Source organism: Barbatula barbatula, assembly GCF_947034865.1.
Source record: "Barbatula barbatula genome assembly, chromosome: 1".
NCBI lineage: Eukaryota > Metazoa > Chordata > Actinopteri > Cypriniformes > Nemacheilidae > Barbatula > Barbatula barbatula.
Genome location: NC_136766.1, coordinates 2,550,840 through 2,576,085, shown reverse-complemented (window position 1 = coordinate 2,576,085; position 25,246 = coordinate 2,550,840). Strand labels below are relative to the sequence as shown.

At 40.0% G+C, this 25,246-nt stretch overlaps 1 protein-coding gene and 1 pseudogene across 2 annotated transcripts in view; both read left to right on the top strand.

Moving 5' to 3' along the window:
• Window positions 1–356: 356 nt before the first annotated feature.
• Window positions 357–20,177, top strand: LOC306892095 (macrophage mannose receptor 1-like). Its single transcript, XM_079452900.1, has 31 exons — window positions 357–459; window positions 2,185–2,586; window positions 2,685–2,858; window positions 2,955–3,110; window positions 3,181–3,294; window positions 3,370–3,510; window positions 3,589–3,771; window positions 4,281–4,438; window positions 4,531–4,644; window positions 4,747–4,862; window positions 4,955–5,103; window positions 5,190–5,386; window positions 6,797–6,912; window positions 7,571–7,652; window positions 10,270–10,414; window positions 10,574–10,612; window positions 10,747–10,910; window positions 11,631–11,695; window positions 12,078–12,178; window positions 12,641–12,780; window positions 12,969–13,071; window positions 13,190–13,362; window positions 14,265–14,321; window positions 14,456–14,561; window positions 15,480–15,712; window positions 15,788–15,953; window positions 18,637–18,789; window positions 18,942–19,058; window positions 19,144–19,305; window positions 19,392–19,424; window positions 19,503–20,177. The coding sequence occupies exons 1-31, from the start codon at window positions 387–389 to the stop codon at window positions 19,748–19,750; spliced, it is 4,380 nt and encodes a 1,459-aa protein (XP_079309026.1). The 5' UTR covers window positions 357–386; the 3' UTR covers window positions 19,751–20,177.
• Window positions 20,178–20,561: 384 nt separating this feature from the next.
• The window catches only part of LOC306897928 (macrophage mannose receptor 1-like), a 28,869-nt pseudogene continuing 24,184 nt past the window's right edge, over window positions 20,562–25,246 (top strand). The window contains exon 1 of the transcript XR_013788345.1: window positions 20,562–20,793. The product of XR_013788345.1 is annotated as a macrophage mannose receptor 1-like (transcript). The remainder of the gene's footprint in view (window positions 20,794–25,246) is intronic.

The window sequence follows — 25,246 nt, the reverse complement described above, 5'->3', positions numbered from 1 at the left end:
TGTTTGTTAATATACTTTTACATTCTAATGATTACATATTTCTCCTCCAAATGAATATAGAAACAACAGATTTCATTAACAGCCTCATTTTATGAATGAAAGCCAACATTTTGATATTAGTACTGCCATTGATGTCTCTAGTAAATTGATTAGCTTTTGATTTATGTTAACATCACCTCAATATTCCTGTTTCCATTATGATGCAATAACATTCAAGCTGTGAAGTAGGTTGGGCAGACTTGTAAACCAGAAACCCCCAAACCCTCCCAGTTTCCAATAGCATCATTACATTAACACCCCCATCAGTCTAGGGTATATGTTAGTGTGTAACTGTTCAAACACACGGTGGATTCCTTCATGTGTGGATCACAAGTCAAAGTTCAGATATGAAGACGTCTCATGTTCTAATGTTTGTTTCTGTTTGTCTGTTTGTTGTGTTGCAGATGTCCAGTCAAACAGGTATGATGCATTACATTTATTTCTAATGTTTCCATGAGCAGGTAACAATGTTTTTGTGAATTAAAGCTGACTTGTCATTCAAATATTTGTAAATATCCAGTATAAGTTTGAATGGTATTAATTTTTGATTTCAATACTTCATCTAAAAAGAGTAAGGGGCATTTTATTTTTTAAAACTAGGCATTTGTTCATGAACCAAAGTTGGCAAAAACCCTCACAATCCTGGTTTCAAAGACAAGGCTTAGTTTCAGCCAGGACTAGGCCTTAGATAAATTAGTATATTTAAGTCGCTTTTATACCTTTAAGCCTTTTCTGTGAAACCGAGCCTTAGATTTTTTCCTGACATTTAAATGACAATGTTTGCATCCCAGCTTACAATTAACCAGTTTTGACAAATCTTACCATTTGAGAATGTGTGCATTTGATATTAAAACTTAACAAAACTTTTTTTGCAAATACTGTATGTCAAAAACATCTTTGCAAAAAATAACTTACAAAATAAGGAGTGCAAAATGTACATTTACTAATTGTAAATGCAGATGTTTCTTAAGTCTCACTTTATGTATTTTAAGATGAATGTTATTGTAATAAAGTTCAATAGAAGGGAAGGAAGGAGGCGGGAACCGGAGAACATTTTAATCAAACTTTAATCAAATAAAACAAACAATAAACACGTAATTATAAAAGACCGGCACCCACCCCACGGTCGACTGCCGGCCCCCAAACATAAACACTAATCCGGGCCCTGTCCTCTCTCACTGACAGTCCGATCGCTCGTCCTTTTATGATCATCCGTGATACGAGAGCGGTGTGCGTACTGCTGACGCTCGTCATCACTCATCGGCCTCGAATCCCGGCTCTCGTCCCGCCTAACTCGCTACAGTTATATTTATGCTTATGATTTCTGTAGAATTTCAGTCACTTCATCATGTAATATCATGTATCATGTAATACACCCGCACACTGGTTGCTTTTAGCAAACTCAGATCTTAAGGTCATAAACTTAGGCCCCATTTACACTGCAGGTATTGATGCTCAATTCTGATTTGTGACACATATCCGATTTACGTGCTTACACTTGCCAACGTGGATTCTTGCACCAAGATTACTCACTAGCCATGATGGACGAACGTGAAATGTGCTTGATGTCAGCTCTGCGATATGACAAGTTCGCCAAACAATACATTTATTTGAGGTGGAAGAGGAGCAAAAGAGCCGTCATTGCAGCCGAAATATCCTCGAAAACTGATTTGTTTCTGTATGTGCCTTTAATCCAAATTGTCGCCTTTTTAATGACGTACAGAACGGAATGCCTCAGAAAATCTGTTTACATGACACATATCTGATTTATATCTGATTTATTTCCACATATGAATAAGGCCTGAAACTGATCTCGAAATATCTGAATGCATGCGTTTTTATCCTGTTAACATTATGGTGGGTCATATCTGATCTGTGTCACATTGGAATTGGAAAAAGTCGGAATTGGGTAAAATGTGTTCAAGTTGATATGCAAATTGTTGCTGTTTGTCCAGCCTGCTATCGTTGTTTCCATTGTGTGATTAATGTGTCCACCCCGTTGTGTAATATTTTGTGTTTTTTACCAATTTTGGTGTACATTGATAAACAGTGTACGGTTTTGAAATAAACTAAAAACTGAAAATGGAAATGTGTGGTAAATTTACGATGAATATCATTCACAATGTGTGCTATATTTTTGTGTAGACTCCGGCTCTTTTCTGATGTACAACAAGGATCACAACAGATGTGTGAATGTGGTGAATGCCAATGTGGTGCAGGCGTCAGCGTGTGATGTCTCTTCTGACGCTCAGCGCTTCCGATGGGTTTCATCTTCAAGAATCATCAGCGTCTCTCTTAAACTCTGTTTGGGAGCTCAAGACATCAAAGACTGGGTGAAAATTATTCTTCTGCCCTGTAAAGACAACAGTCCTCTACAGACCTGGGAATGTAAGAACGAGACCTTGTTTGGATTAAAAGATCAACCCTTACACATGAACTACGGTAATCGAGAAGAGTCGAATGTGATGCTGTTTAGTGGAAGTGGCGGTTGGAGTCGCTGGCAGATTTATGGGAGTGAAGAAGATCTGTGTTCTCATGGATATCAAGGTATAAGCAGACATTATTAACAATACACATCTGATGCAGTTATGAGTCAGAATCCATCAATATTTATCTCTGCTTCCTGTAATTCTTGTGTCTTGTAGAGATGTATTCTCTGGGTGGGAATTCATTTGGAAAGCCATGTCAGTTCCCCTTTAAGTTTAATGACAAGTGGTACACCGAGTGTATCGTGGAGGGAAAATCAGACGGCCGACTGTGGTGTTCAACTGAGACAGATTATGACACAGACAAGAAATGGGGCTTCTGCCCAACCAAAGGTAAGAACATGTTTTGTTTCGTTCATAAAATACACTAAAACACATTAAATTAGAATATACAATGTGTATTTAAATGTTGTTCTGTATGTGTTTCAGGCGTGTCAGGGTGGGACAGTGATCCAGTAAGTGGTGTTTTGTACCAGAGGAACACACAGTCAGTATTGAGCTGGCATCAAGCTCGAACCAGCTGCCAACAGCAAGATGCAGATCTTCTCAGTATATCAGAACTCCACGAGCAGTCTTATATAGCAGGTACATTCACATCTTCTGCTCTTTACACACACAGATTCTACTATCAAGCTAAACTAAAATGATATTTCAGGTTTGACAGATCACATGGGTTCTGCTCTATGGATCGGACTGAGCAGTCTTGACTTTGAGAGCGGCTGGCAATGGAGTAATGGAAACCCATTCAGATATCTCAACTGGGCTCCTGGTACGTCACGTGTATGTAGAAAAAGCATCTGAATGGTGTGTAGATGATGTCAATGTTGGTATTGTTTGACTGTAGGTCACCCGTCTTTGGAGCCGGGTCTGAACTGTGCTGCATTAAACGCTGATAAAGCCTCAAAGTGGGAAAGTTTGTCGTGCAGTAAGAAGTTGGGCTACATCTGCCGCAAGGGCAATTCAACAGAGATCACACCTTCAATAGGTACAACACGCACACGCACAGCACAGCACATACTGTATTCCAGTGTCAGTGTTAAATGTTTATCTGTGTGTGTGTCAGGTAAAGATCAGCCGTTCTTCTGTCCAGCGGCGTGGGTGCCGTACGCCGGTCACTGTTATTATCTGCAGCGCTCTCAGAAGATGTGGAGCGACGCTTTGGCAGCGTGTCATAAAGAAGGATCAGATCTGGCCAGCATACACAACATAGAGGAGCACAGTTTCATCATATCACAGAGTGGATACTGTACGTCTGCTGCAATAAAACACAAACACAAAACGGTTTGTTCTGCTTGGTCAGTAGCTGTGTTATATTCACGATAAAGCACAACTATGACCGCTGCAACTAACACTTCTGTGTTCATTCTATTTTCTAGTCATTTCTCTTTGTCTAAATTAGTTTTAGTAATTCCTTTATTATCTTTATGTATCTAATGGCTCACAGGTGTGAGACTAAACGTTTATTTCAGTGAATCCCGATCAATTTGAGACGTCTAAATAAACAGACAATGTTTTTGATGTTGATGTTCATCTAAAAGTAGGAGGTACAGTACGCCTACAGTTACATATATATCGCCATGCTTCAGTTTGCACTTTGTTTAAAAGAAAGCATTTGGGATGCAAATCAATATAAGAAGAATGATCCTCTTTCAAAAAGTTTTTTATTTAAAAACCCGTTTATTTGATTTCAGTTGAAGATAAAATCAGTTTATATAATATATTAGTTGGTACGTCTAAAGTGTTTGTGTTGTGTAGTGTCCAGTGATGAGCTGTGGATTGGTCTCAATGATCAGAAGATTCAGAATCTGTTTGAGTGGTCGGATAGAAAACACGTCACCTTCACCAGATGGATTGTTGGAGAACCTTCACACATCACCAATCGCATGGAGGATTGTGTGCTTATGAAGGGAAAGGTGGGGACTTTTGATATTGTGTTTTTATGGTCATCATAACATTTGACACGGTGATGTTTGTGAGTTTGTTCTGGTGGTTTTGTGTGTATTAGGAGGGAAAGTGGGCAGATGAAGCGTGTGGAACAGCTCATGGTTACATCTGTAAGAAGAAAGCTTCCATTAAACCTGAAGGATCCACACACATGATCAGTCCTGGATGTCCTGCTGTGAGTCGAAAAAATCATACGTGAAGCTGCTTTTTATTTGATATATTGTGTTTTATTATTGTTTGAAGGGACGGTTTGGTGACGGTGTGAATGTCTCCACAGGGTTGGTTCAGGTTTGGCTATTACTGTTATAATGTTGCCATGGAAACCCAAACTTTTGCTGATGCCAAACTGACATGTGAGCAGAGCGCAGCGAGTCTGGTTGATGTTTCCAGCAGGTGAAGTTCACCTGAAATATTTGATCATGTTTTAGATGTTTTGACACTGAATGACAGTGAGAGTAAAACAGTGTTGTATGTTCGCTCATCAGGTATGAGAATGCGTTTCTCATCAGTCTGGTTGGTCTTCGGCCTGAGAAATATTTCTGGATCGGTCTGTCTAATGCTCAGCAGGTGGCGCTCTTCCAGTGGAGTAATGGTGTTGAAGTCAAGTTCACACACTTTAATGTCGGCATGCCAGGTGTGTTGAGGAGTTTCATGCAGGTGTGCAGCTTCACTCATGAATGTCATATCTCTCTTCTCATGTCGTTGTTTTGTGATGTTCAGGTAGGCACCAGGGTTGCGTGGCGATGTTAACAGGATCTTCAGCAGGATTATGGGATGTTCTGGCCTGTAACACTAAACAGAAATACATCTGTAAGAAAACGGCAGAAGGAATCGCTACAACCACAGAGCCTCCGATCACACAACCTCCAAACTGCCCACAAGACTGGATTAAAAAAGATCCACACAACTGCATTCAGGTAAATATAAACACACAACATTCCCCTGAAACGCTGAGCCTGTGCAACAGCTCCAACCAAAGACTGTACTAACAAACTATTAAAAACATTTCATTTGTTAAAGTTCATTTTCCTTTTGTAATGAGGCAGAGGCCTCACTGTTAGACTTTTCATTGTATTTTTGTGGTAAGTCACTGCCAGTGCCATTGCCAGTTACAGCAGTTTAACTGTATATGTACCTTACAGTAATATGACAGTATACTATAATAATAAATAATATAAATACAGCAGCATAAATCTGAGACTTCAGATTGTGCTAGTGATATGGAACTGTAATAATCATAAATTATATCTTATTTTATTATATGTAGCAGCAGATTACCAATAAAGTGCATAAACATTAGTCGATTAGCCGCTATGCTAGTGGAGTCCTACACACACAAGCCCTGATATAACAAGTAACAATGCCTAAATGTATTTTTTTAAAGACACAATCTTTATTAACCAAATGCAGATTTTTATTTAAAATCATATATTCTCGCATAAAAATGCCTTAAAACTACATTTTTTGATAAAATAACAGTAATATTTCAAACTTTTGGCAGTTTTACTGCTCCACTTTTGCTGCTGCGCCCAGTGGATGTTAAACTTGGGAAATATTTCTTCTCAGCAGGTAATGTTTCATTGAAAATTGAACTAAACGTACCCGACTTATTAACGTTTCGCTAGATATTCTACAGAAAACACTTTTTGTAGCAGTTCTTACCTTCAGCAGCTCAATCCCAGAGGTGTAGCGCTCAGGCCGGGGTTGCCAGCTCTGCTGTTATTACTCTAAAATGCGTTTTCACAGTAGTCAATTCAAATTTGGCTTCACGCTCGCATGCTTTAGTTTTCCTTGTCCAGTTTCTTAAACATTTTCCAATTACACTTTAAAATTTTTCTATGTGAAATTTTAAGTGACATTTTTTATATCTTCACTGATAAAAATCAGTCTTCAAATACAGTAGCACTACTGCTGTTGTGTCAACAGTAGATTACTGTAAATTCCCAAAATACAATTACGTCATAAAAATACCCATAATGCAATGTAAATAACAATAATTAACAGTAAAAAAAGATTATAGTATTTTGCTGGGCATTTTGTATTAAGTAACTCAAAGCAAAGTCTGACAGTGCATGTTTGACTTTTAAAAAATTCTCTAGATATGTAATTTTGCCATGATCCAAATGTACTTTTCCTGTGAGCTCGACATAGTAAAATGTATTCTTGTGATTATGACATAAGTGTCTTGCAGTCTCAACATAAATGAGTAATTATACTTTTAGTGCCATTAGTGTCAAAATAAATGAAACATGTTTTAGATGTCTAGCATAACTTTCTCCTTTAAATTCCGCTCAGGACAGTCACTCGATTTGTTTTGTATCTATTAGGTCTACAGACAGAATAAGTACGAGCAGAAGACTTGGTTTGAGGCTCATGATTTCTGTCGAGTTCTTGGTGGTGATTTAGCAAGCTTCCACTCAGATACAGAAATGAAGACGATACCGTAAGTGCTTTTTATCACAAAATGTCGTAATGCTTTGTTGAGTATTGCCAAGAAGATTGTGTAAAATTTTAAATCTGCCTCCTTCAGTTTACGACTTTGATTTGATTTCAGTTGACCTACAGGACATTTAATTAAAATGACAGGAAGAGGAATTGACAGATTTTACCGGCATTTATTTGATATCACTTAAGTTAATAATGTCAAAACAAGTAACACTGTCAACATATCTTCGGAATTGTTATTGAAAATACAAAATTCTCTAAATATCATCTATTTAAATAGTTTTTCATTATCTGTTATGAATTTTAAATTTAATTTCATTATATATCCATAAATTAGGGAATTGTAAATTAGAATAATAAAAGCCTGCTACTCGCTGGTGGTCTGAACGGGGCTTGAGAAAGTCTATTTTGCTGGAGTCTCGCGAATCCCTTTATTCTACCGCGATCCGTACACACGAGTGTCTTTACCGCCCACACCCATCAAATCTTGTTGCAAAGCATTCCTTCTCTTGTTTCATTTATTAGTGATGTCATCGACTAGTCAATGGCGACTCTGCTTTTATCACATAAGTGTCGACTTCAAATAATCTGAGGTTGTTCCCTGCAGACCAGTGCAGCAAGTAAAGAATTTTAGTTGTCACATGACCTTTTTGCAGGTATTTTAGTGGACGCCCGGCATGGATCGGCTTAACTTCATTGGACAGTAATTCTGGCTATGTGTGGTCAGATCAGACTCCTGTAAGTGATTTCTTACGACTCTCTCTCTGTCTGATTGTATTGTTTCCTTCCAAACGTTGAGCGCTTTTCCACCATTGCTCTGAATTGTTCTAAGCACGCTCTGAAACAGCTTAGTTATGTTTAAGTTAAGTTAGCCTGATTCGGCCCGGCACAATTCCAATCCGTTCTCTGGCCAGAGTTTGTAGCACAGTTGTCTAGAACGGGTATTGGAACGTCACTACTCAGGATTGGTCGCTTGTCTACATAACCCTTAGGTTTCTGTCGATCTCTCGACGTTGTGTCGAGACTGACAGAATGGGCTTTGAGTTGAGAACCTATCATCTCCGATTCTACTTTGAAAAGGCCAATGAACTTGGCGAATGGGACGGCATGCCCCTTTATTCACCTTTTTGTTCTTTGGAACCTGCCAGGCTTATGCTGAGTGATCTTCGATTCTTCCTACTGGATCTACGACGCAGAGCAGCGGAACTCGTCCTGGTATTTGCGATTCCCCTGGGCATTTCAGTAGCTGGTCGGAGGTGTCTTCAAAGAACATATTTCTAAAAGAGCAAATTTCTCCTGCAGCGTGCTCATGTCACCAGGTATGTCTCGCCGCTGTAGTCTTGGATGCGACCGCACCATCCTCAAGCCAGACACCCACGATACCTAAGTCACATGTCCGGGTCTCCGGCATGCTAAAGTAGCGTTTGTGGTAAGCGGCTTAAAAGCCGGCTGCGGCAGTGAGCGGCGGGGGTGATATGGGAGTTATGTTGGCGTAACTCCGTCGCAGCGTTGCCGCAGACCGCCCAGGCCCCGTAATGTTCACCAAACCTGTCTCCTATGGGCGTCACCCATAGCGGCATGGGGTGGTGATTTCCTGACATCAGACGCTGAGGACTCCCTGCAGCTCAAGGCTACGGCCAGTCGAGCCCTAGACTGACCCCACCTCTGGAGCAGTGGGGGGCCATTCATATCCTGCACCATCTCGTTCAGACAGCCAACGCGCTCTCTCGACAGGTCGCTCTGTGGAAGTTGCCGACTCCATCCCTGTTGTCCAGCTCATTGGGAGTAGTGTGGGCAGGCACAGATGATCCTTTTCGCCCCCCGGCACACTTCCCATTGCCCGCTTGGGTACTCCCTAACCGAGACCTCCTCGGTACGGATGCCTTAGCGCACAGCTGGCTGCGGGACAAGCGGGAGTACATCTTCCCACCCAGTGAGGCTCCCCGGCAGAGCCAGGGTAGAAGAGCATCTTAAGTCTGTTAGTTGTGCCCGATTGGCCCAATCAGACTTGGCTCTCAGAGCACACGCTCTGACGGCCGCTACCCCTTGGCGAGAAGGCTCGGTCTGGCACACGAGACCAGACCTCTGGAACCCCATTACTGGACCCTGGACGGGACGAGGAGATCTGAAGTGACCTGTCTCCCACTCTCGTGAGCATGGTCACTCGGGCAAGAGCACCACCACTAGGCGACTGCCGCTATAAGTGGCGCCTCTTCTCGCCATGGTGCGCTTCCTGCAGCACAGAGGGTCCGGATGTTAGGCAGCACGACCCGATCAGCAGATTCGGCTTATCTCCCCTTGTCCGCTATCCGCACCCTCCTGGGACCGTAACATGGTCCTGGTGGGCCTGCGTAAGGCCCCTGGAGAACCCAATCTTTCTGTAATGATGAAGACACTTCTCCTGCCGGCCCTCCATCAGGAGGGAAAGGGATCAACATGCACTCTCCGTGTCCAGCGGGTGCCTAGAGCTGCGGGTTGGGCTCTGTCCAGCCTTTTTCACCGGGCATCGAACCTGTGTCTGACCGGGTCTTGGGTGAGACTGATGGTGGCTGGGTGCACTCCCTTCTTCAGGCAAGGCGCTATTCCAGCCTCCCTATTTCCTCCACACGAAGTATAGGCATTCCATCCATCACTAAGCACTTGAGAATTACGAGCCTGGCAGAGCAGCACAGTGTAGGTGTTCCACATATTTTCTCCCTTCGGCAGATGTGGTCTCCCTCAGGTGAGGGGGTAGCACTTCCCAGTGCTCCTTACGGTGTCGGGCGACCTACTCACCTCTACAGTAGCATGGCCACCGCCTGTACCGCCGGTAGTAAGAACCTCTCGTCGTGGTCACACGATTTGATTCGCGAGGATGCTCATTTGTGACTCACCTAGGCCGGTCAGTGTTGTTCCGCTGGAAATCGTCTCGGTTACGTATGTGTCCTCGGTTCCCTGATGGAGGGAACGAGACATTGTCCATAATGCCACAGGCACTGCACCAGCCCGCTGAAGTGAACGAGAGTGCCTCAAGTTCCGCAGCCCAAAAAGGTGAATGAACGGGCATGCCGTCTCATGCCGTTCATTGGCCTTTTCAAAATAGAATCATTGGCCTTTTCAAAATAGAATCAGAGATGATAGGTTCTCAAGTCAAACCCCATTCTGTCAGTCTCGACACAGTGTCTCGTTCCCACCATCAGGGAACCGAGGTTACATACGTAACCGAGACGTTTCTCTCTGTAGCCACAGAATGGAACGTTTCCACAATGGTGGAAAAGTGCTCAACTTTTTCCTTATGTTACTTAAATAGATTTTTTTAACATTCACATGATTTGTATCAAGTGCTCGGTAATTGTGTGTGTTTTGTGTATTTCAGTTGGATTATGAAAATTGGGCGCCCGATGAGCCAAACAACTACAACAATAATGAGAACTGTGCAGAATACGGCTATTCGAGGAACCGCAAGTGGAACGATCGAGATTGTAAATCGTCTATTGACTGGATCTGTCAGATTCCAATAGGTACAAATGCAGAATATACACACATAAAGGGACACATTTCACAAGTGAGACACTGTGTTTTTGAATGCTGGTTTTGATGTGTATTAAGAATGAACAAATCTGATGCACGTGCTGGAAATATCTCAGAAATGCCACTTTTGAATTCTGTTCTTTCAACAGGCATCACTCCAAAATCCTCACTGACGTCTGTAATTCAAGGTACTTAGAGAATGTGTTTACATATACAGTATACTGCACATTGAACAAAAGTCTAACAAAAACATTTGCAGCAATACATCACATGATCATGGTTAAAACCTAATGTATATTCTGTTGTTTTTATCTTTCAAAAGAATATAACAAGACTTCTGATGGCTGGATCGTGTTCAATGGCAGTCAATACTTTATTAATAATGATCAACTCTCTATGGAAGAAGCTCGAGCGTTCTGTAAGAAGAATCACGCTGATCTTGCCGTTGTGACAAGTCAAACCGAGAGGAAATTTTTATGGAAGCAGGTAAATGAAATGTCTTAATTTCTTGTCACAGAGGACTAGAGTAAGTAACAACAGTAAAGCTAGACCTTAGTCACTTGTTGAACATACATTAAAGCACTAGGAATGGTTAGGATTTGACCATGTAATATGCTGTCCATTGGGGCAAATTAAGCCTGACTTCTGTAAAACAGAAAGGTTCTTTGGGTGTTAACGGGTCTTAATGGAACCATTTAGACAAAAAAGGTTGCTCTTTGGCATCTTGAAGCACCTTTATTTCCTTAAAAAAAACTTTAATCTCTTTCTTACCTTTTTATAATCTGAAGAGGTTCTTCAGATGTTAAAGAACCTTTGACTGAATGGTTCTTTGTGGAACCAAAGGGGTTCTTCGTTTGCAACGCTGTGAATAACCTTAAAGCACCTTTATTTTTAAGATTGTATGCTGTTGATGGGTCCATATCTAGCCATACATTTTTGGCACTTGGACCATGTTAGCGGCCTTTGCTGAATCGCCAATTGATTGAGCCTATTGATGTGTTTGATTTCAATAATTAATTTCACTATGATTTCAATCTTTGACATGCTCTTACTCAGTCACTATTAAACATATCGATGTTGTATTTGTACAGAATGTTCTTTTCACAAGTTTGCCTATGCAGATAATAACGATAGAGCAAGGGTAGAATATGGTATGTGTATTTGGCATGCTGTCTATCTGGTATCTTTTTATCTGGTATCTTACAGATATCTAGTGAATCAGAAGATTACTACTTCATCGGGATGATTGTAGAGTTGGATAAATCATTTAGGTGAGTGTAAAAGACTATGGGCCCAATCGTACACCTGGCGCAAGGTTTGAAGTATGACCTGTGAATTTCTATTTCTATTTTTGTCAAAACCTTATACAAAATCGACCATGTTCTTCTCCAAATTGACATTAAGAACAGCTTAAAAAATGTCTTTCAGTTCAGATTCTTTGTCTTAATACAAAATTTGAGAGATGATACATCAGTAAGCTACTTTTACAGACTGATGTTCTTTCATGTTATTTTTTTGCTAAAACGTAAATTTAGGACAATGACGTGTTCCATTAACTTGCGCTTCGTTCCTCACTCATAGATCATTAAAAAAATAAAAGTGTACATCAATCATACTTCTAATAAATGTTTAGCTTTTTTGGTCTGTTTGTAGTTGGGTGGACGGTTCACCTGTTGTTTACACTGCCTGGGATCACAATCAACCCAATTTTGGCAACAATGACGAGAACTGTGTGAGCATTTACAAGGAAACGGGTAATAACCACATTAGAGCTGTTCTTGGATGATATTAATGTGTCAATAAAACCCAAAAAAATTAACAACTAGGGGTATAACGATTTAAAGATTGTTCTTTTCAGTTGATCCATCACAAATCATCCCATTTTAAATGGATTCTTACATTGCATCGATTTGATTGCATAGAATTTACAATAAATTTCTTATTTCATAAAATGCCACAACCTGTAGCCCCCCCAAGATCTATCTTGGGCCCCTCAGTTTAAAACCACTGCATGAGTGTGGAGAAACAGCATCGCAACTTTGTTGTCAATTTTGCAATCCTATTGCTCTACATTATCTCTGTGTGATTTATAAGTGGATTGCTAGAACTAGCAAGCAGAGACTGACGCAATTTTCCATGCCCTTAATTCCTTTAAAATCACAGCTAGCCATAGATTATCCCTTACATGTCATCCTAAACACGCTCATGTTTTTTAGGGTTCTGGCATGATATCACCTGTGGCATGTGGTTACCCTCGGTCTGTAAAAGAAGTTCAGATTTTGTCAACACCACAACGTCTCCGTCTACTGTAGCGGCGGGCGGCTGTGATCCTGAATGGACGCGCTTCCGAGGAAAAGTGAGAATCATTAAAGCCCAAAAACAACATCTGCTTAATATTTCGATCTTCACAATTCTGCAAATTCTAGAAGTGATTTATCTCTTAATTTGCCAAACACATCATGTTCTCTCTGCGATTCCTTTACAACGACCCTTTGTTATGAAACGCTACCCACTATAATTCTGAGCGTTTGTGTTTCCAAACAGTGTTATAAGTTTTCTGATAATAAGATGACGTGGCATAAAGCGCGAGATCACTGCATTTCACATGGAGGTAACCTGGTGTCCATTCAGAGTCACACAGAGCAATGTGAGTATTACACTGATATCTGTTCTTCACATTTAAACATGATGTTTATGTTTAAGATGTCAAATGAAACCTGAGGATCTGTTCTCAAGAATAATCTGTTCTCTTATCTTTTCTTTAGGGTTTCTCACAACACTTGTGCTCAGTTCTGCTGATGATGTGTGGACCGGATTGAATGACGTCAACTGGGACACAAAGTTTGTGTGGACTGATGGTAAAGGCGTCCGATACACAAACTGGATGAAAGGTCAACCCGCGTCACAGCCAGAGTCAAGAGTCCTCTCTGCTGAACAGGTAAGTGTGCATGAAGTCAGTTAAAAAGGGCCTTTTTTGAGCTGCTTTAAGGGCATCAGTGTAGAGCTCATCTTAAAGCATTGACTGTTAATTGTCAGACGGCTCATAATTTAAGAACCATTCATAAGTAAAGTGTCATCATCAATCTTCACTGGGCTTTTGTCTTTAGAAGTCATCTTATAATGAACGATTATATATAATCCTCCGTTAAGACTAGTCAGTTGCATAGAATCTTAGATCAGTCTTAAGATAAAAAAGTAAGACTTGAGGACCCCTGGCTAACTTTTCATTATGATCTTTGTTGTCATGAAAACCAATAAACTGTCAATTTCTCTAGTTTCAAAAAGCAGCCTGCTATAGCGAATTGTCTTTAGAAATGGACAAAAAAAGGGAGAAGAGTTTTTTTACAGTGTCTTGTAAAAAAGAAATGCTTTTCTCAACTTTATGGAGAAATATTTTTCTTTGCAGCATATTTTGTGCATATCTTTGATGGTTTGTGAAACTGACCTACTTACACTATTCATTTTCTCAGCAAATAATAATAAAAACAATGCTTGGACTACAGTTACTCTGTAACTGCTAAATTGATTCAGTTAAATTGTCTTTGAAGCACTGTACATTTTTTGGCAAAGAAACACTGGGGTTAGCATCTACTTTGGGACATTTTTTGGTTTTAAGTAGTTCAGTGTCTTCCGCAAAGCTGTGTGATTTACTAAAAACAACCCTGAGCTCATTTTGTGCAACAGTCTTTCTTCACTGACTTGAACTAGTCAGACTTATTCTTAGAAACTATCTTAAAACTATGGCCATGTTTATAAGGGTAGCTAATCATTTGACTATGGATATTTAATGTAAGGATAAGCAGTTTAGATGTTGCTTTTCTGGTTTTTTGTTTGTTTTAGGAAGTCATGCGGCATATGTTTTCTCCCCATCGATTCGTACACCGGATTGAAAATCAGGTGGGTTTCCTGTCCAAAGAACACGTGGGCATTTCTTCAACTATCTGTGTGGCAGCGACTTACAAGTACAAATGTTTTGGAATTTGATTAAGCGTTTAGCCTTACACTATTAATCTGAACTCTTTCCCATGTAGAATTATGACTGTGTTGTCATAGTTAGAAATCCACAGAAGATCACCGGTGTGTGGAAAGTTGAAGTGTGTACAAATGAGAGACGTTTCATCTGCAAGAGGAACACAGGTCAATACCAAACTACATAAAACATATATTATATAAAGATATAATCACATGTCATCACTATAGGGATGTGACGATTCACTGTGAGCCGCTTGAAAACGATTATAATTAGGGCTGTCAATCGATTAATCGCGATTAATCAAATCCAGAATAAAAGTCTGTGTTTACACAATGGATGTCTGTGTACTGTGCATATTCATTTTGTATTTATAAACACACATGTACACAAACATGTTTATATTTAGAAAACATAAATAAAGCATATGTTTTTATAAATACACAATAAAAATGAACAGAAATCAGACATACATTATGTAATACCCCGACTTTTATTCTGGATGCAATTAATCGTGATTAATCATTTGACAGCCCTAATAATATTATGTGACAATTCAAGCCGGTGATATTTGAATCGCACTAAATGTTTTGAAAAGCAGGGGCCACTGTGTTCACTGCAAACTTGGAGAACGTGGATATGCTGAAAGATCATTATCGGGAATCGCATCGTGAGCTGAATGAATTGTTACATCCCTATTCCTCACATATATGTACTCATCATCAGTCTCATAAGCTGCGACTCTGTCGCTTTGAGTTTCCAGTTTCTACTTTGAGGTTGTTAGGTGTTCCTACTGTAGCTTTGGTTGCTCTAGTAACATTTATAAACAAACCCTGCGGTAACAGGCGAGAGAGATGACATGAGCTAAACTTCTATTGGTAGTCGCTCATCATTTGCTTAAAGTTGATTGAATCTCAACTTTATCATGTCACTAGACACGCCCATTTCCTGTCGCCAAAGGTCACTTTGCCAGATGTCACTAAACTACCATTGAAACGAATGAGATAATGTCGCTGCCAGACGCTGATGGTGTGAACTGTACATGAGCTGTGTTAGATGTGTAAGTGTGTTTGTGTGTGTCGTAGACTCTCAGCTGGCTGCTCCCGTGACCACAGCAGGTCCGCAGAAATTCTTCAGTCTGGGCAAAGATCTATACAAGGTGCAGCAGGTGAAGATGAGCTGGGATGAAGCCAGAAGAGAGTGTAAAGCCGATGATGCTGATCTTGCTAGTGTGCTGGACTCCATCAGTCAGGCGTACAACAGCCTCAGAGTCGACACCATCAGAGAACCTTTGTGGATCGGCCTCAACAGCAACCTGGTACTCAATTCATCTCACGGTGCGGTACGCTTGATTTGATCTTCCGTTTAGAAATATTCAATCTGTTTGGTCCAGACAGGTGGACGGTATCGCTGGGTGGATAACTGGCTTCTAAGCTACAGTAAATGGGCCGCAGGAGAACCCAGAAACAATTTAGCTTGTGTTTACATCGACACGGATGGCGACTGGAAAACTGCAGCGTGCACCAACACATATTATTCCCTCTGCAAACGATCCAAAGGTAAATCTTTCTACATTCTACAGATGATAATTAGATTTTCCCCAATTCATTTTTCCATAAGGATTTCAAGTAAGTCCTATTAGAGTCTTGAAGTAAATCAGTTATATTGTCTATTAAAGTTCTCCTGACCCGAAGTTCTGATCGTTTTAAATCCGTATTCTGACACATTTCCGAGTGAAAAGGAACATCAAAGGAGAAAATTAGTGGGCGTAGCTTGCGTTTTTGAATGTGGATGAAAAATCTGTTCACATTGGAAGGATAAAAACAGCCGTTGCATTTTGAAATGAAACTAGCAGCAGACTGACTGTTGAAGGGGAGGAGTTAACAGATGCCCGGTCAAGCCGTCTGGTTTACTTCATTTGAGATGGATGGTCATTTCAGGATAGAAGTGCATTTTCAGATTTTAACTGAAGATTATGAGGTACATGAACTAAAAATAGACAATTTCCCAAATTGATAAGCCATTTACCACAAACGTTGCAATATTTCATGAAAAAATCACTGGGACTTTAAGCATGATTCATAAAAGCCAATCTTATGTTAATATTGAGTACCTGTAGAGTAGTACTGCATTTTTCAAATCCAGAGTAAAACTGGGACTTGTTTGAGAAACAATCATCTTTGAAATGATGTCACAAACAAACACATATGGCGTGCGCACCGATTTTAGAGGAACCACCGACCTCTGAGCCCTCTCCACTGGACACCATCTGTAGTTATTATATGCGAGGCGAACTCGTGAACCGAAACAGGTGGACAGTATCGCGCACAGAAATACTACGTCATGCGTCCCATTATTTTTTAACAAGTTGACCATGTTAAGATTGAGGACCCAGCACGTTTAACAGTATAAAGAAGGCACAATGGATGTAATAGCATGTTACCTCACCTTTAAACGTAGTAAAGTAACCTTGACCATAAAAGCTTTATACCGTGTCAAGTCAGCTTTATTTACAGCGGGGAAAATAAGAATTTGACACACTCAGCATTTTTATCAGTAAGGGGATTTCTAAGTGGGCAATTAACACAATTCCCACCAGATGTAGCCATCAAGCCAAATATTGAATTCATACAAAGAAATCTGAACCTTTAAGTATACAAGTTGAGTCATTCCCTGTGTCATTTCACTTTATTTATTATAAGTATTGAACACACTTTATTTAATACTTTGTAAAAAAGCCTTTGTTGGTGATTCTGGCCCATTCTTCCACACAGATGGTCTTTAAATCTTGGAGGTTGCTTGGGCTTCTTTTATGAACTTTGATCTTCAGTTCTCTCCATAGATTTTCTATGGGATTTAGGTCAGGTGATTGACTGGGCCATTCAAGCAGCTTGATTTTCTTTCTTTGAAACCACTCCATTGTGTCCTTAGCCTTGTGTTTGGGATCATTGTCTTGCTGAAATGTCCACCCTCTTTTCATTTTAAGCTTTCTGGTAGATGGCAGCAGATTTTCATCCAGAATGTCCCGGTACATTTCTCCATTCATCCCGCCTTCAATAATATGAAGTCTGCCAGTACCCCTTGCTGAAAAGCAGCCCCAAACCATGATGCTTCTACCCCCAAACTTAACTGTTGGTATGGTGTTCTTGGGGTGGTGGGCAGTGCCATTTCTTCTCCAAACATGGTGTGTAGAATGACTGCCAAAAAGTTCAATTTTGCTTTCATCTGACCACACTATAGTCTCTCAATAATTCACAGGCTTCTCCAAATGCTCGTTCGCAAACTTGAACCGAGCCTCAACATGCTTTTTGTTCAGCAATGGAGTCTTGTGTGGTGAGCGTGCATGGATGCCATGGCTGTTCAGTGCATTGCTTGTGGATTTCTTTGAAACAACAGTACTTGCTGAGGCAAGGTCTTCCTGAAGTTCTGCCCGAGTGGTTCTTGGCTCTTGGAGAACTCTCCTGATTATTCTTTGGGCTCCTCAGACAGGGATCTTACGTGGAGCACCTGATTGTGGCCGGTTTATGGTGAACTGATGCTCTTTCCATTTCCGGATAATGGCCCCCACAGTGCTCACAGGAACATTCAGCATTCTAGAAAATGCGCCTATAACGATTCCTATCAAAATGCTTTTCAACGATAAGATTACGAAGATCTACAGCGAGTTCTTTGCTTTTACCCATCATGAAGTCTTTCCTGTGTGCCTCCTAGGTAATGAGAACCCTTTATAGGCCATCAATTAGGCTAAAGCAGCTGATATCAATTAGAACTGATAGGGGCAGGGGTTCTCTCTCAATACTGACAGATTTCAGGGGATCTCCTGGCTTTCTATGCCATATTTCACCTTGCTATCTTCATGTGTTCAATACTTATTCCCTGTGTCATTTCACTATATTTATTATGACTCAACTTGTATACTTAAATGTTCTGATTTCTTTGTATGAACTCAATATTTGGCTTGATGGCTACATCTGGTGGAAATTGTGTCAATAGCCCACCTAGAAATCCCCTTACTGATAAAAATGCTGATGTGTCAAATACTTATTTCCCCCGCTGTATATAGCACTTTTCATTGTTAGTTGTCAGTACATTTCTCTTTATAAAAACATTCGAATGCTGAGGCTCTAACATTTAAATCAGCATTTGTCTTAGTGATTGGGCACCAATATATTCAAACACATCCTGTCAGTTTCTCATATTATTGTTATAATTGTCAATTTAACTCCTCTCGCCGCCCCACAGTTGTGGCCCCCGCAGATCCCCCTCAGCTGCCGGGTAACTGCCCCGAATCAGATCAGCGAATAGGTTGGATCCCATTTAGAGGACACTGCTATACATTCATGACCTCTCAGAGAGAAAATTGGGATGATGCCACAGTGGAATGCATGAGAATAGGTGAGTCAATACTTTGTCCTCCCAATTAGATCATTAAATATCACGTGAATCCTATTTTACAGAGTCCTTGAAAAAACATGGGACAGGAGTGATATTCATCGAAGCACAGATAGACAAAGACAGCATCAACAGTGAGTTTTCTGTGATTTCAGGTGCATCTTTGGTAAATATTGAGGAGCCAATAGAATCAAAGTTTATCCGTCAGAATGTGGAGATCCTTCAAGATGAAGTCGACTCATTCTGGATCGGAATGCACCGCGGTCATTCAGGTCAGAACACAACATGTGTTAAACTAAACCATATCTTAATCCATGTTGAAGAAGATAAAGAAAATGCGATGTTTGTGTGTCACAGGTGAATGGATGTGGATTGATAACACGGTTGTGGATTACACAAACTGGAAACCGCGGATGCCCAATAACGCCGGTGACTGTGTGGAAGTTCAGTCAAACACTGGAATGTGGAGTAACAACAACTGTAATAATCGCAGAGCTTATATCTGCAAGACTGCTAAAGGTCCGTCAAACAAACAACACAACATACAGTATGCATTCATATTACATCATCTAATATAATAATCTACATGTGTGTTTCTCTTTCAGTCATACCACCAACAGAGAAGCCGTCAGTGTCAGGTGTGTAGAACTACTGTAGATCTAGACACTTTCTTTCAGCTATTATCTATGAAATCATGCTTTATTGTTGCATTGCAGCATTGGCAGAGCGTCATGTAGAAGAGACGTCTCACGGTTCGGCTGGCATCGCTGTCGGGGTGATGTTGATCATCATCGCTGTTGCAGGTTTTGTCGGCTTTCTGTTCAATAAGAGAATTTGGAGGCCTTTGAATGGACAGCGTACGTTTGACAACGGAATCTATAACAACTCTGATCTTTCAGAGCCTCTTGCCACTTTTAATAGTAAAAGTATCGCTGGCAACAATGAACAAAATGAGCAGTACTAACACATAAACACTCATGGTATTAATTTTGAATGTAATGCACTGAAGCCGTATTGAAACATGTACATTAGATACGCTGAGAATACAGACCAAACAGCAGACAGCTGGTCTGTGATAAATCTTTCATAATAATTTAGTGGAAAGATGAATTTGCTTGTTTTTACTAGAGGCTACACCCCAGAAACAGAGGAAACACGTTTGCGATGTGACTATATTATGCAGAAAATCATTCCATTGCCAGCGAGTTATCAAGCTCAGATGCTTTTTATGTATGTTGAACTGTTTTTGTTCTAACACTGTACAGTGACGTTCTATTTGTTTCCTGAGTAAACATGTATTTCAACATTTATTAATTCATACACTTGTATTTGTTAATACTTAAACAAGCAAATGTATTGATACTAACATAGACAAATATTAAAGGTGCTTTAAAAATATGTTGCTACTCGTTATAATGTTAGCAAATGCATTAGTGAACAACACATTACACTTCCATTTGCAGTACTTGATTCAGACTTGGTCTGTGGTCTCCGAATAACAACTGCTAAAACGAATTTATTCACAAAACATATTTTTGAAATATATAAACAATCTGTATAAAATGCCAGAATAGGATTTGATATGAAAATATGTGGCTACAATAGAGATAAATACAACTTAATCCAAATGAAATCAAAATGTATTTTTTGGATTTCTATATGAAATCACATTTACCACTTGTGAAGACAAGACCAAAGTTGCTAAGTTTGGTTTGGCACCATATATTAAGAAAATAACTTATGATGAGGTCAACAGATGCCGTCCTTTTGGGATCATGTTTGACAAAACCCTGAACCAGATGAATACCAGACGACAGACTCAGTTGCGGGAAATAATCGGATGCTTATTAAAGGAAAAAACTGAAATAACAGTCGCAGGCGACACCACCAGATGCCCAGAGATCGGCAGAGAGAGGCTCGACCTGCCGAACAGTAGACAGCTTCAATGGGAGAGGACAGGAACCACAGGAATCCTGGTGCGGGGAGTGCACTCGACCCGACGACAAAGTGAGAGATCTAAGAGTCCGTCCTCATCTGGAGACTATTCTGTGTCTGGAGGGTGTATCCTGGTGTATCAAACTGACTGCCTGTGGCTGTGGATTGCCGATTATAACGTTGCAAAAAACATACGTTTTCTGGACAGACCGATCAAATCGTTTTATAAGACGTCAATATTGTTACGAATATTACTATTGTATTGACTGCAGCAACGTTTTGTAGTTCAAAGATGTGGTGTCTCAGGGCGTGCATTTCTTAAAGCACACCGCTCTTAAAAGTCTCTCCACTTATTTGAAATGTGAAGGCCACCAGTTGACTAGCCCTGGTGCAAAACGAAAAGGCTTGACTTATGTTCTTATGATGTTAAGAATTGTGTATTAAGGACACTTTTGGTCATATTAACATAAAGATAAGTTCTTGTTGTGAACGGATTGAAAATTATCAGCGCTGTCTAAAGTAATCAACAGATAAAATATTGCAGGTTCTGAACTCCTCTGTGGTTAATTCCGTTGTAAACGTCTAAAAACATCAAATTGTTCGTCCTCAGGCTCAATAAATCTGTCACAGCAAACAGCGAATCGTAGTAATGCGTTTTAGATGTGTATTCTGGTGCGCTTCAGTAACGTGGGGTGGTCCGATACCCTGGATCGGCATCGCATCGATACAGACATTTTTTGCATGTGCTGAATAATATGATCAAGCTTAAAGAAGGATGAGCAATAAGGTAACCGCTGTAAGAGTTTTCATTCGCTAAACTTTTATATTTTCTTATGTCATGCGATAGCTTTATGTGAGGAGAAAACAAAAGATGATAAGCTTCACGAAAATTCATCTGTCACTCATTCAGCATCCTCTAGTCTTGTGTTCAGTGACAGTCAGGACGCTAACATTACTCTTTCCAATATATTCCAATGTTTTCATTATTCTGCAAAATCACTAGATAATAGGTGTCTTAGATTAAAGCATTGGAAGCGGTGTGAGTAAAACCATATTAACCGTTGTGGTTAATATGGCTCAAACAGCACTCACAGAAACGGTGATCACTTTTGCTTTTTTCAGGGCTCATTTACTCATTAACCTGCTTTGACCGACTGTGATCTCAGTACTATGTGTTTTAAATGTGACTTGTGCCATATCATCACCATTAATACCTATGCAAGGAATTATTAAATTACTGCTAGTGAACAATGTTACTAGAGATCAAATTTAAATTTTAAAACCAAGATTTTAGCTTAATCTTCTTTACTGTTTCACAGAAGAAACAACGTCAACTATATATCCCGAGGGTTAGTAAAAGAACACAAAGCACAAGATTGCTTTATATATTTCCATCATATTCCACATGTGGTTTCTCTGTGAAGTTTCTGATCCTGTTGCAGTATTTTTATTTTTACCAAGCATTTCATCACCACAGTTCTAGTTTATTTTTGGAAAGACTTGCTGACCTAACAACTTCCAAAGTTTCTGAAAGTTGCATTTGATCTCAGAAAATAACTTCAAATAAAACATATAAAGCTCATATACTGTATTTGCGGTATAACATTTACAGTTCACAACATATAAATAAGCCGTCTCGTTACGTTACGAATTCCTGTGAGATCAGGTTGGTAAGACTGTCTAATATAAATACATGCAAGTGAACAAGGGAGCTGTCGTTTTTTTGTTGTCAGTTACATTTATTAACCGATTTTAATCTAAGTGGAGCTCCATTCACACGTGAATGACAATACTAAAATTATGAACAATAAATGATTGATTGTCAAACAATTGTGAAAACTCTTGCATGGATTTGTTTTTTGTCTTTGACAAATGAAGTAATTAAAGGGGAAATTACAGTATTTTGTGGATCTATGCACTGTTAAACTTTGCACTAGGTTTACATTTACGCATTTGGGAGACACTTTTATTTGAAGTGACTTACATTGCATTATACCATACAGTATACACTCACCTAAAGGATTATTAGGAACACCTGTTCAATTTCTCATTAATGCAATTATCTAATCAACCAATTACATGGCAGTTGCTTCAATGCATTAAGGGGTGTGGTCCTGGTCAAGACAATCTCTTGAAATCCGAACTGAATGTCAGAATGGGAAAGAAAGGTGATTTAAGCAATTTTGAGCGTGGCATGGTTGTTGGTGCAAGAACGGGCCGGTCTGAGTATTTCACAATCTGCTCAGTTACTGGGATTTTCACGCACAACCATTTCTAGGGTTTACAAAGAATGGTGTGAAAAGGGAAAAACATCCAGTATGCGGCAGTCCTGTGGGCGAAAATGACTTGTTGATGCTAGAGGTCAGAGGAGAATGAGCCGACTGATTCAAGCTGATAGAAGAGCAACTTTGACTGAAATATCGTTACAACCGAGGTATGCAGCAAAGCATTTGTGAAGCCACAACACGCAAAACCTTGAGGCGGATGGGCTACAACAGCAGAAGACCCCACCGGGTACCACTCATCTCCACTACAAATAGGATAAAGAGGCTAAAATTTGCAAGAGCTCACCAAAATTGGACAGTTAAAGACTGGAAAAATGTTGCCTGGTCTGATGAGTCTCGATTTCTGTTGAGACATTCAGATGGTAGAGTCAGAATTTGACGTAAACAGAATGAGAACATGGATCCATCATGCCTTGTTACCACTGTGCAGGCTGGTGGTGGTGTAATGGTGTGAGGGAGGTTTTCTTGGCACACTTTAGGCCCCTTAGTGCCAATCTTAGTGCAAACCACGGCCTACCTGAGCATTGTTTCTGACCACGTCCATCCCTTTATGACCACCATGTACCCATCCTCTGATGGCTACTTCCAGCAGGATAATGCACCATGTCACAAAGCTCGAATCATTTCAAATTGGTTTCTAGAACATGACAATGAGTTCACTGTAGTAAAATGGCCCCCACAGTCACCAGATCTCAACCCAATAGAGCATCTTTGGGATGTGGTGGAACAGGAGCTACGTGCCCTGGATGTGTATCCCACAAATCTCCATCAACTGCAAGATGCTATCCTATCAATATGGGCCAACATTTCTAAAGAATGCTTTCAGCACCTTGTTGAATCAATGCCACGTAGAATTAAGGCAGTTCTGAAGGCCAAGGGGGTCAAACACAGTATTAGTACCTGCCGCAAAACTACATCAAAGTTTTACTGTTTATTTATTAATGGTTTGCATACATGTTTATGGCACTTCTTTCATCTTGTGGACATTAAATATCATGTGTGGTTATTTACATAATGCATATTGTTCTAAAGCAGCTTTACAAGGAGACGTATCTACAAGCCTTTCTTTGAAAAAACTAACGAAAAACTCCCTAAGATTTTGAAATGGAGGAACTTGATCTTCTTCTCCTTTTACTCACAGATAACTCAACAAGTTCATAGAAAAACACACAAACACTATCAGATTATGAGACTTTGAAAGCTAATCATCTCAGAAGTCACTTTTGGACAACAGATGTAGTGTTTGTGTCCATGTGATAGAGTGCTTTTATTTGATCTTTCTATAGTGGGATTCATTTCTTGGATAGTTAAAAAAAAACAGAACCTTTATACAGAACAGACTATATCAGGTTGCCCCCCCCCCCCTCGAGCACATGACAGGATAGAAGTGTTAAAGTGTCAAGTGTGAATATAAATGTGTTAGTCTTCAAACACACGCTGGACTCTTACATGTGACAGTTCAGATATGAAGACGTCTCGTGTTCTGCTGTTCATTTTTATTTGTTTGTATGTTGTGTTACAGCCGTCCATTCAAACAGGTACGATACATATAACATCTATTCGTTTTCAGCATTTATTTTCATCTAAACTAGACGTCTACTACATATCTTTCATTTGTATTCACTTTTCACTACGGTAACATGTAGAAATGAATATCATTGTGATACAGAAGGTTTACATCACAACTGTCATTACGATGATATGTGTGTCTACTCCATCAGGTACCTTAGACAATTAGGATATTTAATTTGTTTTTAAAAATGTACTTTACAAAAAAGCATTCCTGATGTGCAACACAGTCACCGGGGCCGTGCAAAGAACTTTTCGATGTGTTGAGACTGAAAAAGTGCACCCTCCCTCCTTTAATGGTCACATCTTCATGCCAAATTAAATCAAACAGAATAATAGTCTCAAAAAGATTAGATTTATTCTCTATTGATAACATGTTGGGTTATACAGAAATTAAACAGTGTTCTCTAAGGCCTAAGCGCATGATCACTATTCGACATTTAAGCAGCAGCAACAGGTTTAAGAATGCGGCCCCTTTAAGAGCTGATGCTCTGCACAGATCTGAACAATCGAAACAATACGAAAATACTAAATCAAATGTACTTTAAGGCACAATGTATTATTTGTTTTTATTCATTCAGGCATGAAAGTGAACCTAATGCGCTGTCTGACATTCTCAGAGTGATGCAGCCCCAGACGGGACGGCTGTAGCGTTACGCAGCATAGAGATG

Bases quoted from the DNA above. Each gene is read 5' to 3' on its own strand.
- LOC306892095 (XM_079452900.1), top strand. From the start codon at position 387: ATGAAGACGTCTCATGTTCTAATGTTTGTTTCTGTTTGTCTGTTTGTT. The intron at 2,859-2,954 runs GTAAGAACATGT...TATGTGTTTCAG, and splicing joins GGGCTTCTGCCCAACCAAAG to GCGTGTCAGGGTGGGACAGT. The intron at 3,111-3,180 runs GTACATTCACAT...ATGATATTTCAG, and splicing joins CGAGCAGTCTTATATAGCAG to GTTTGACAGATCACATGGGT.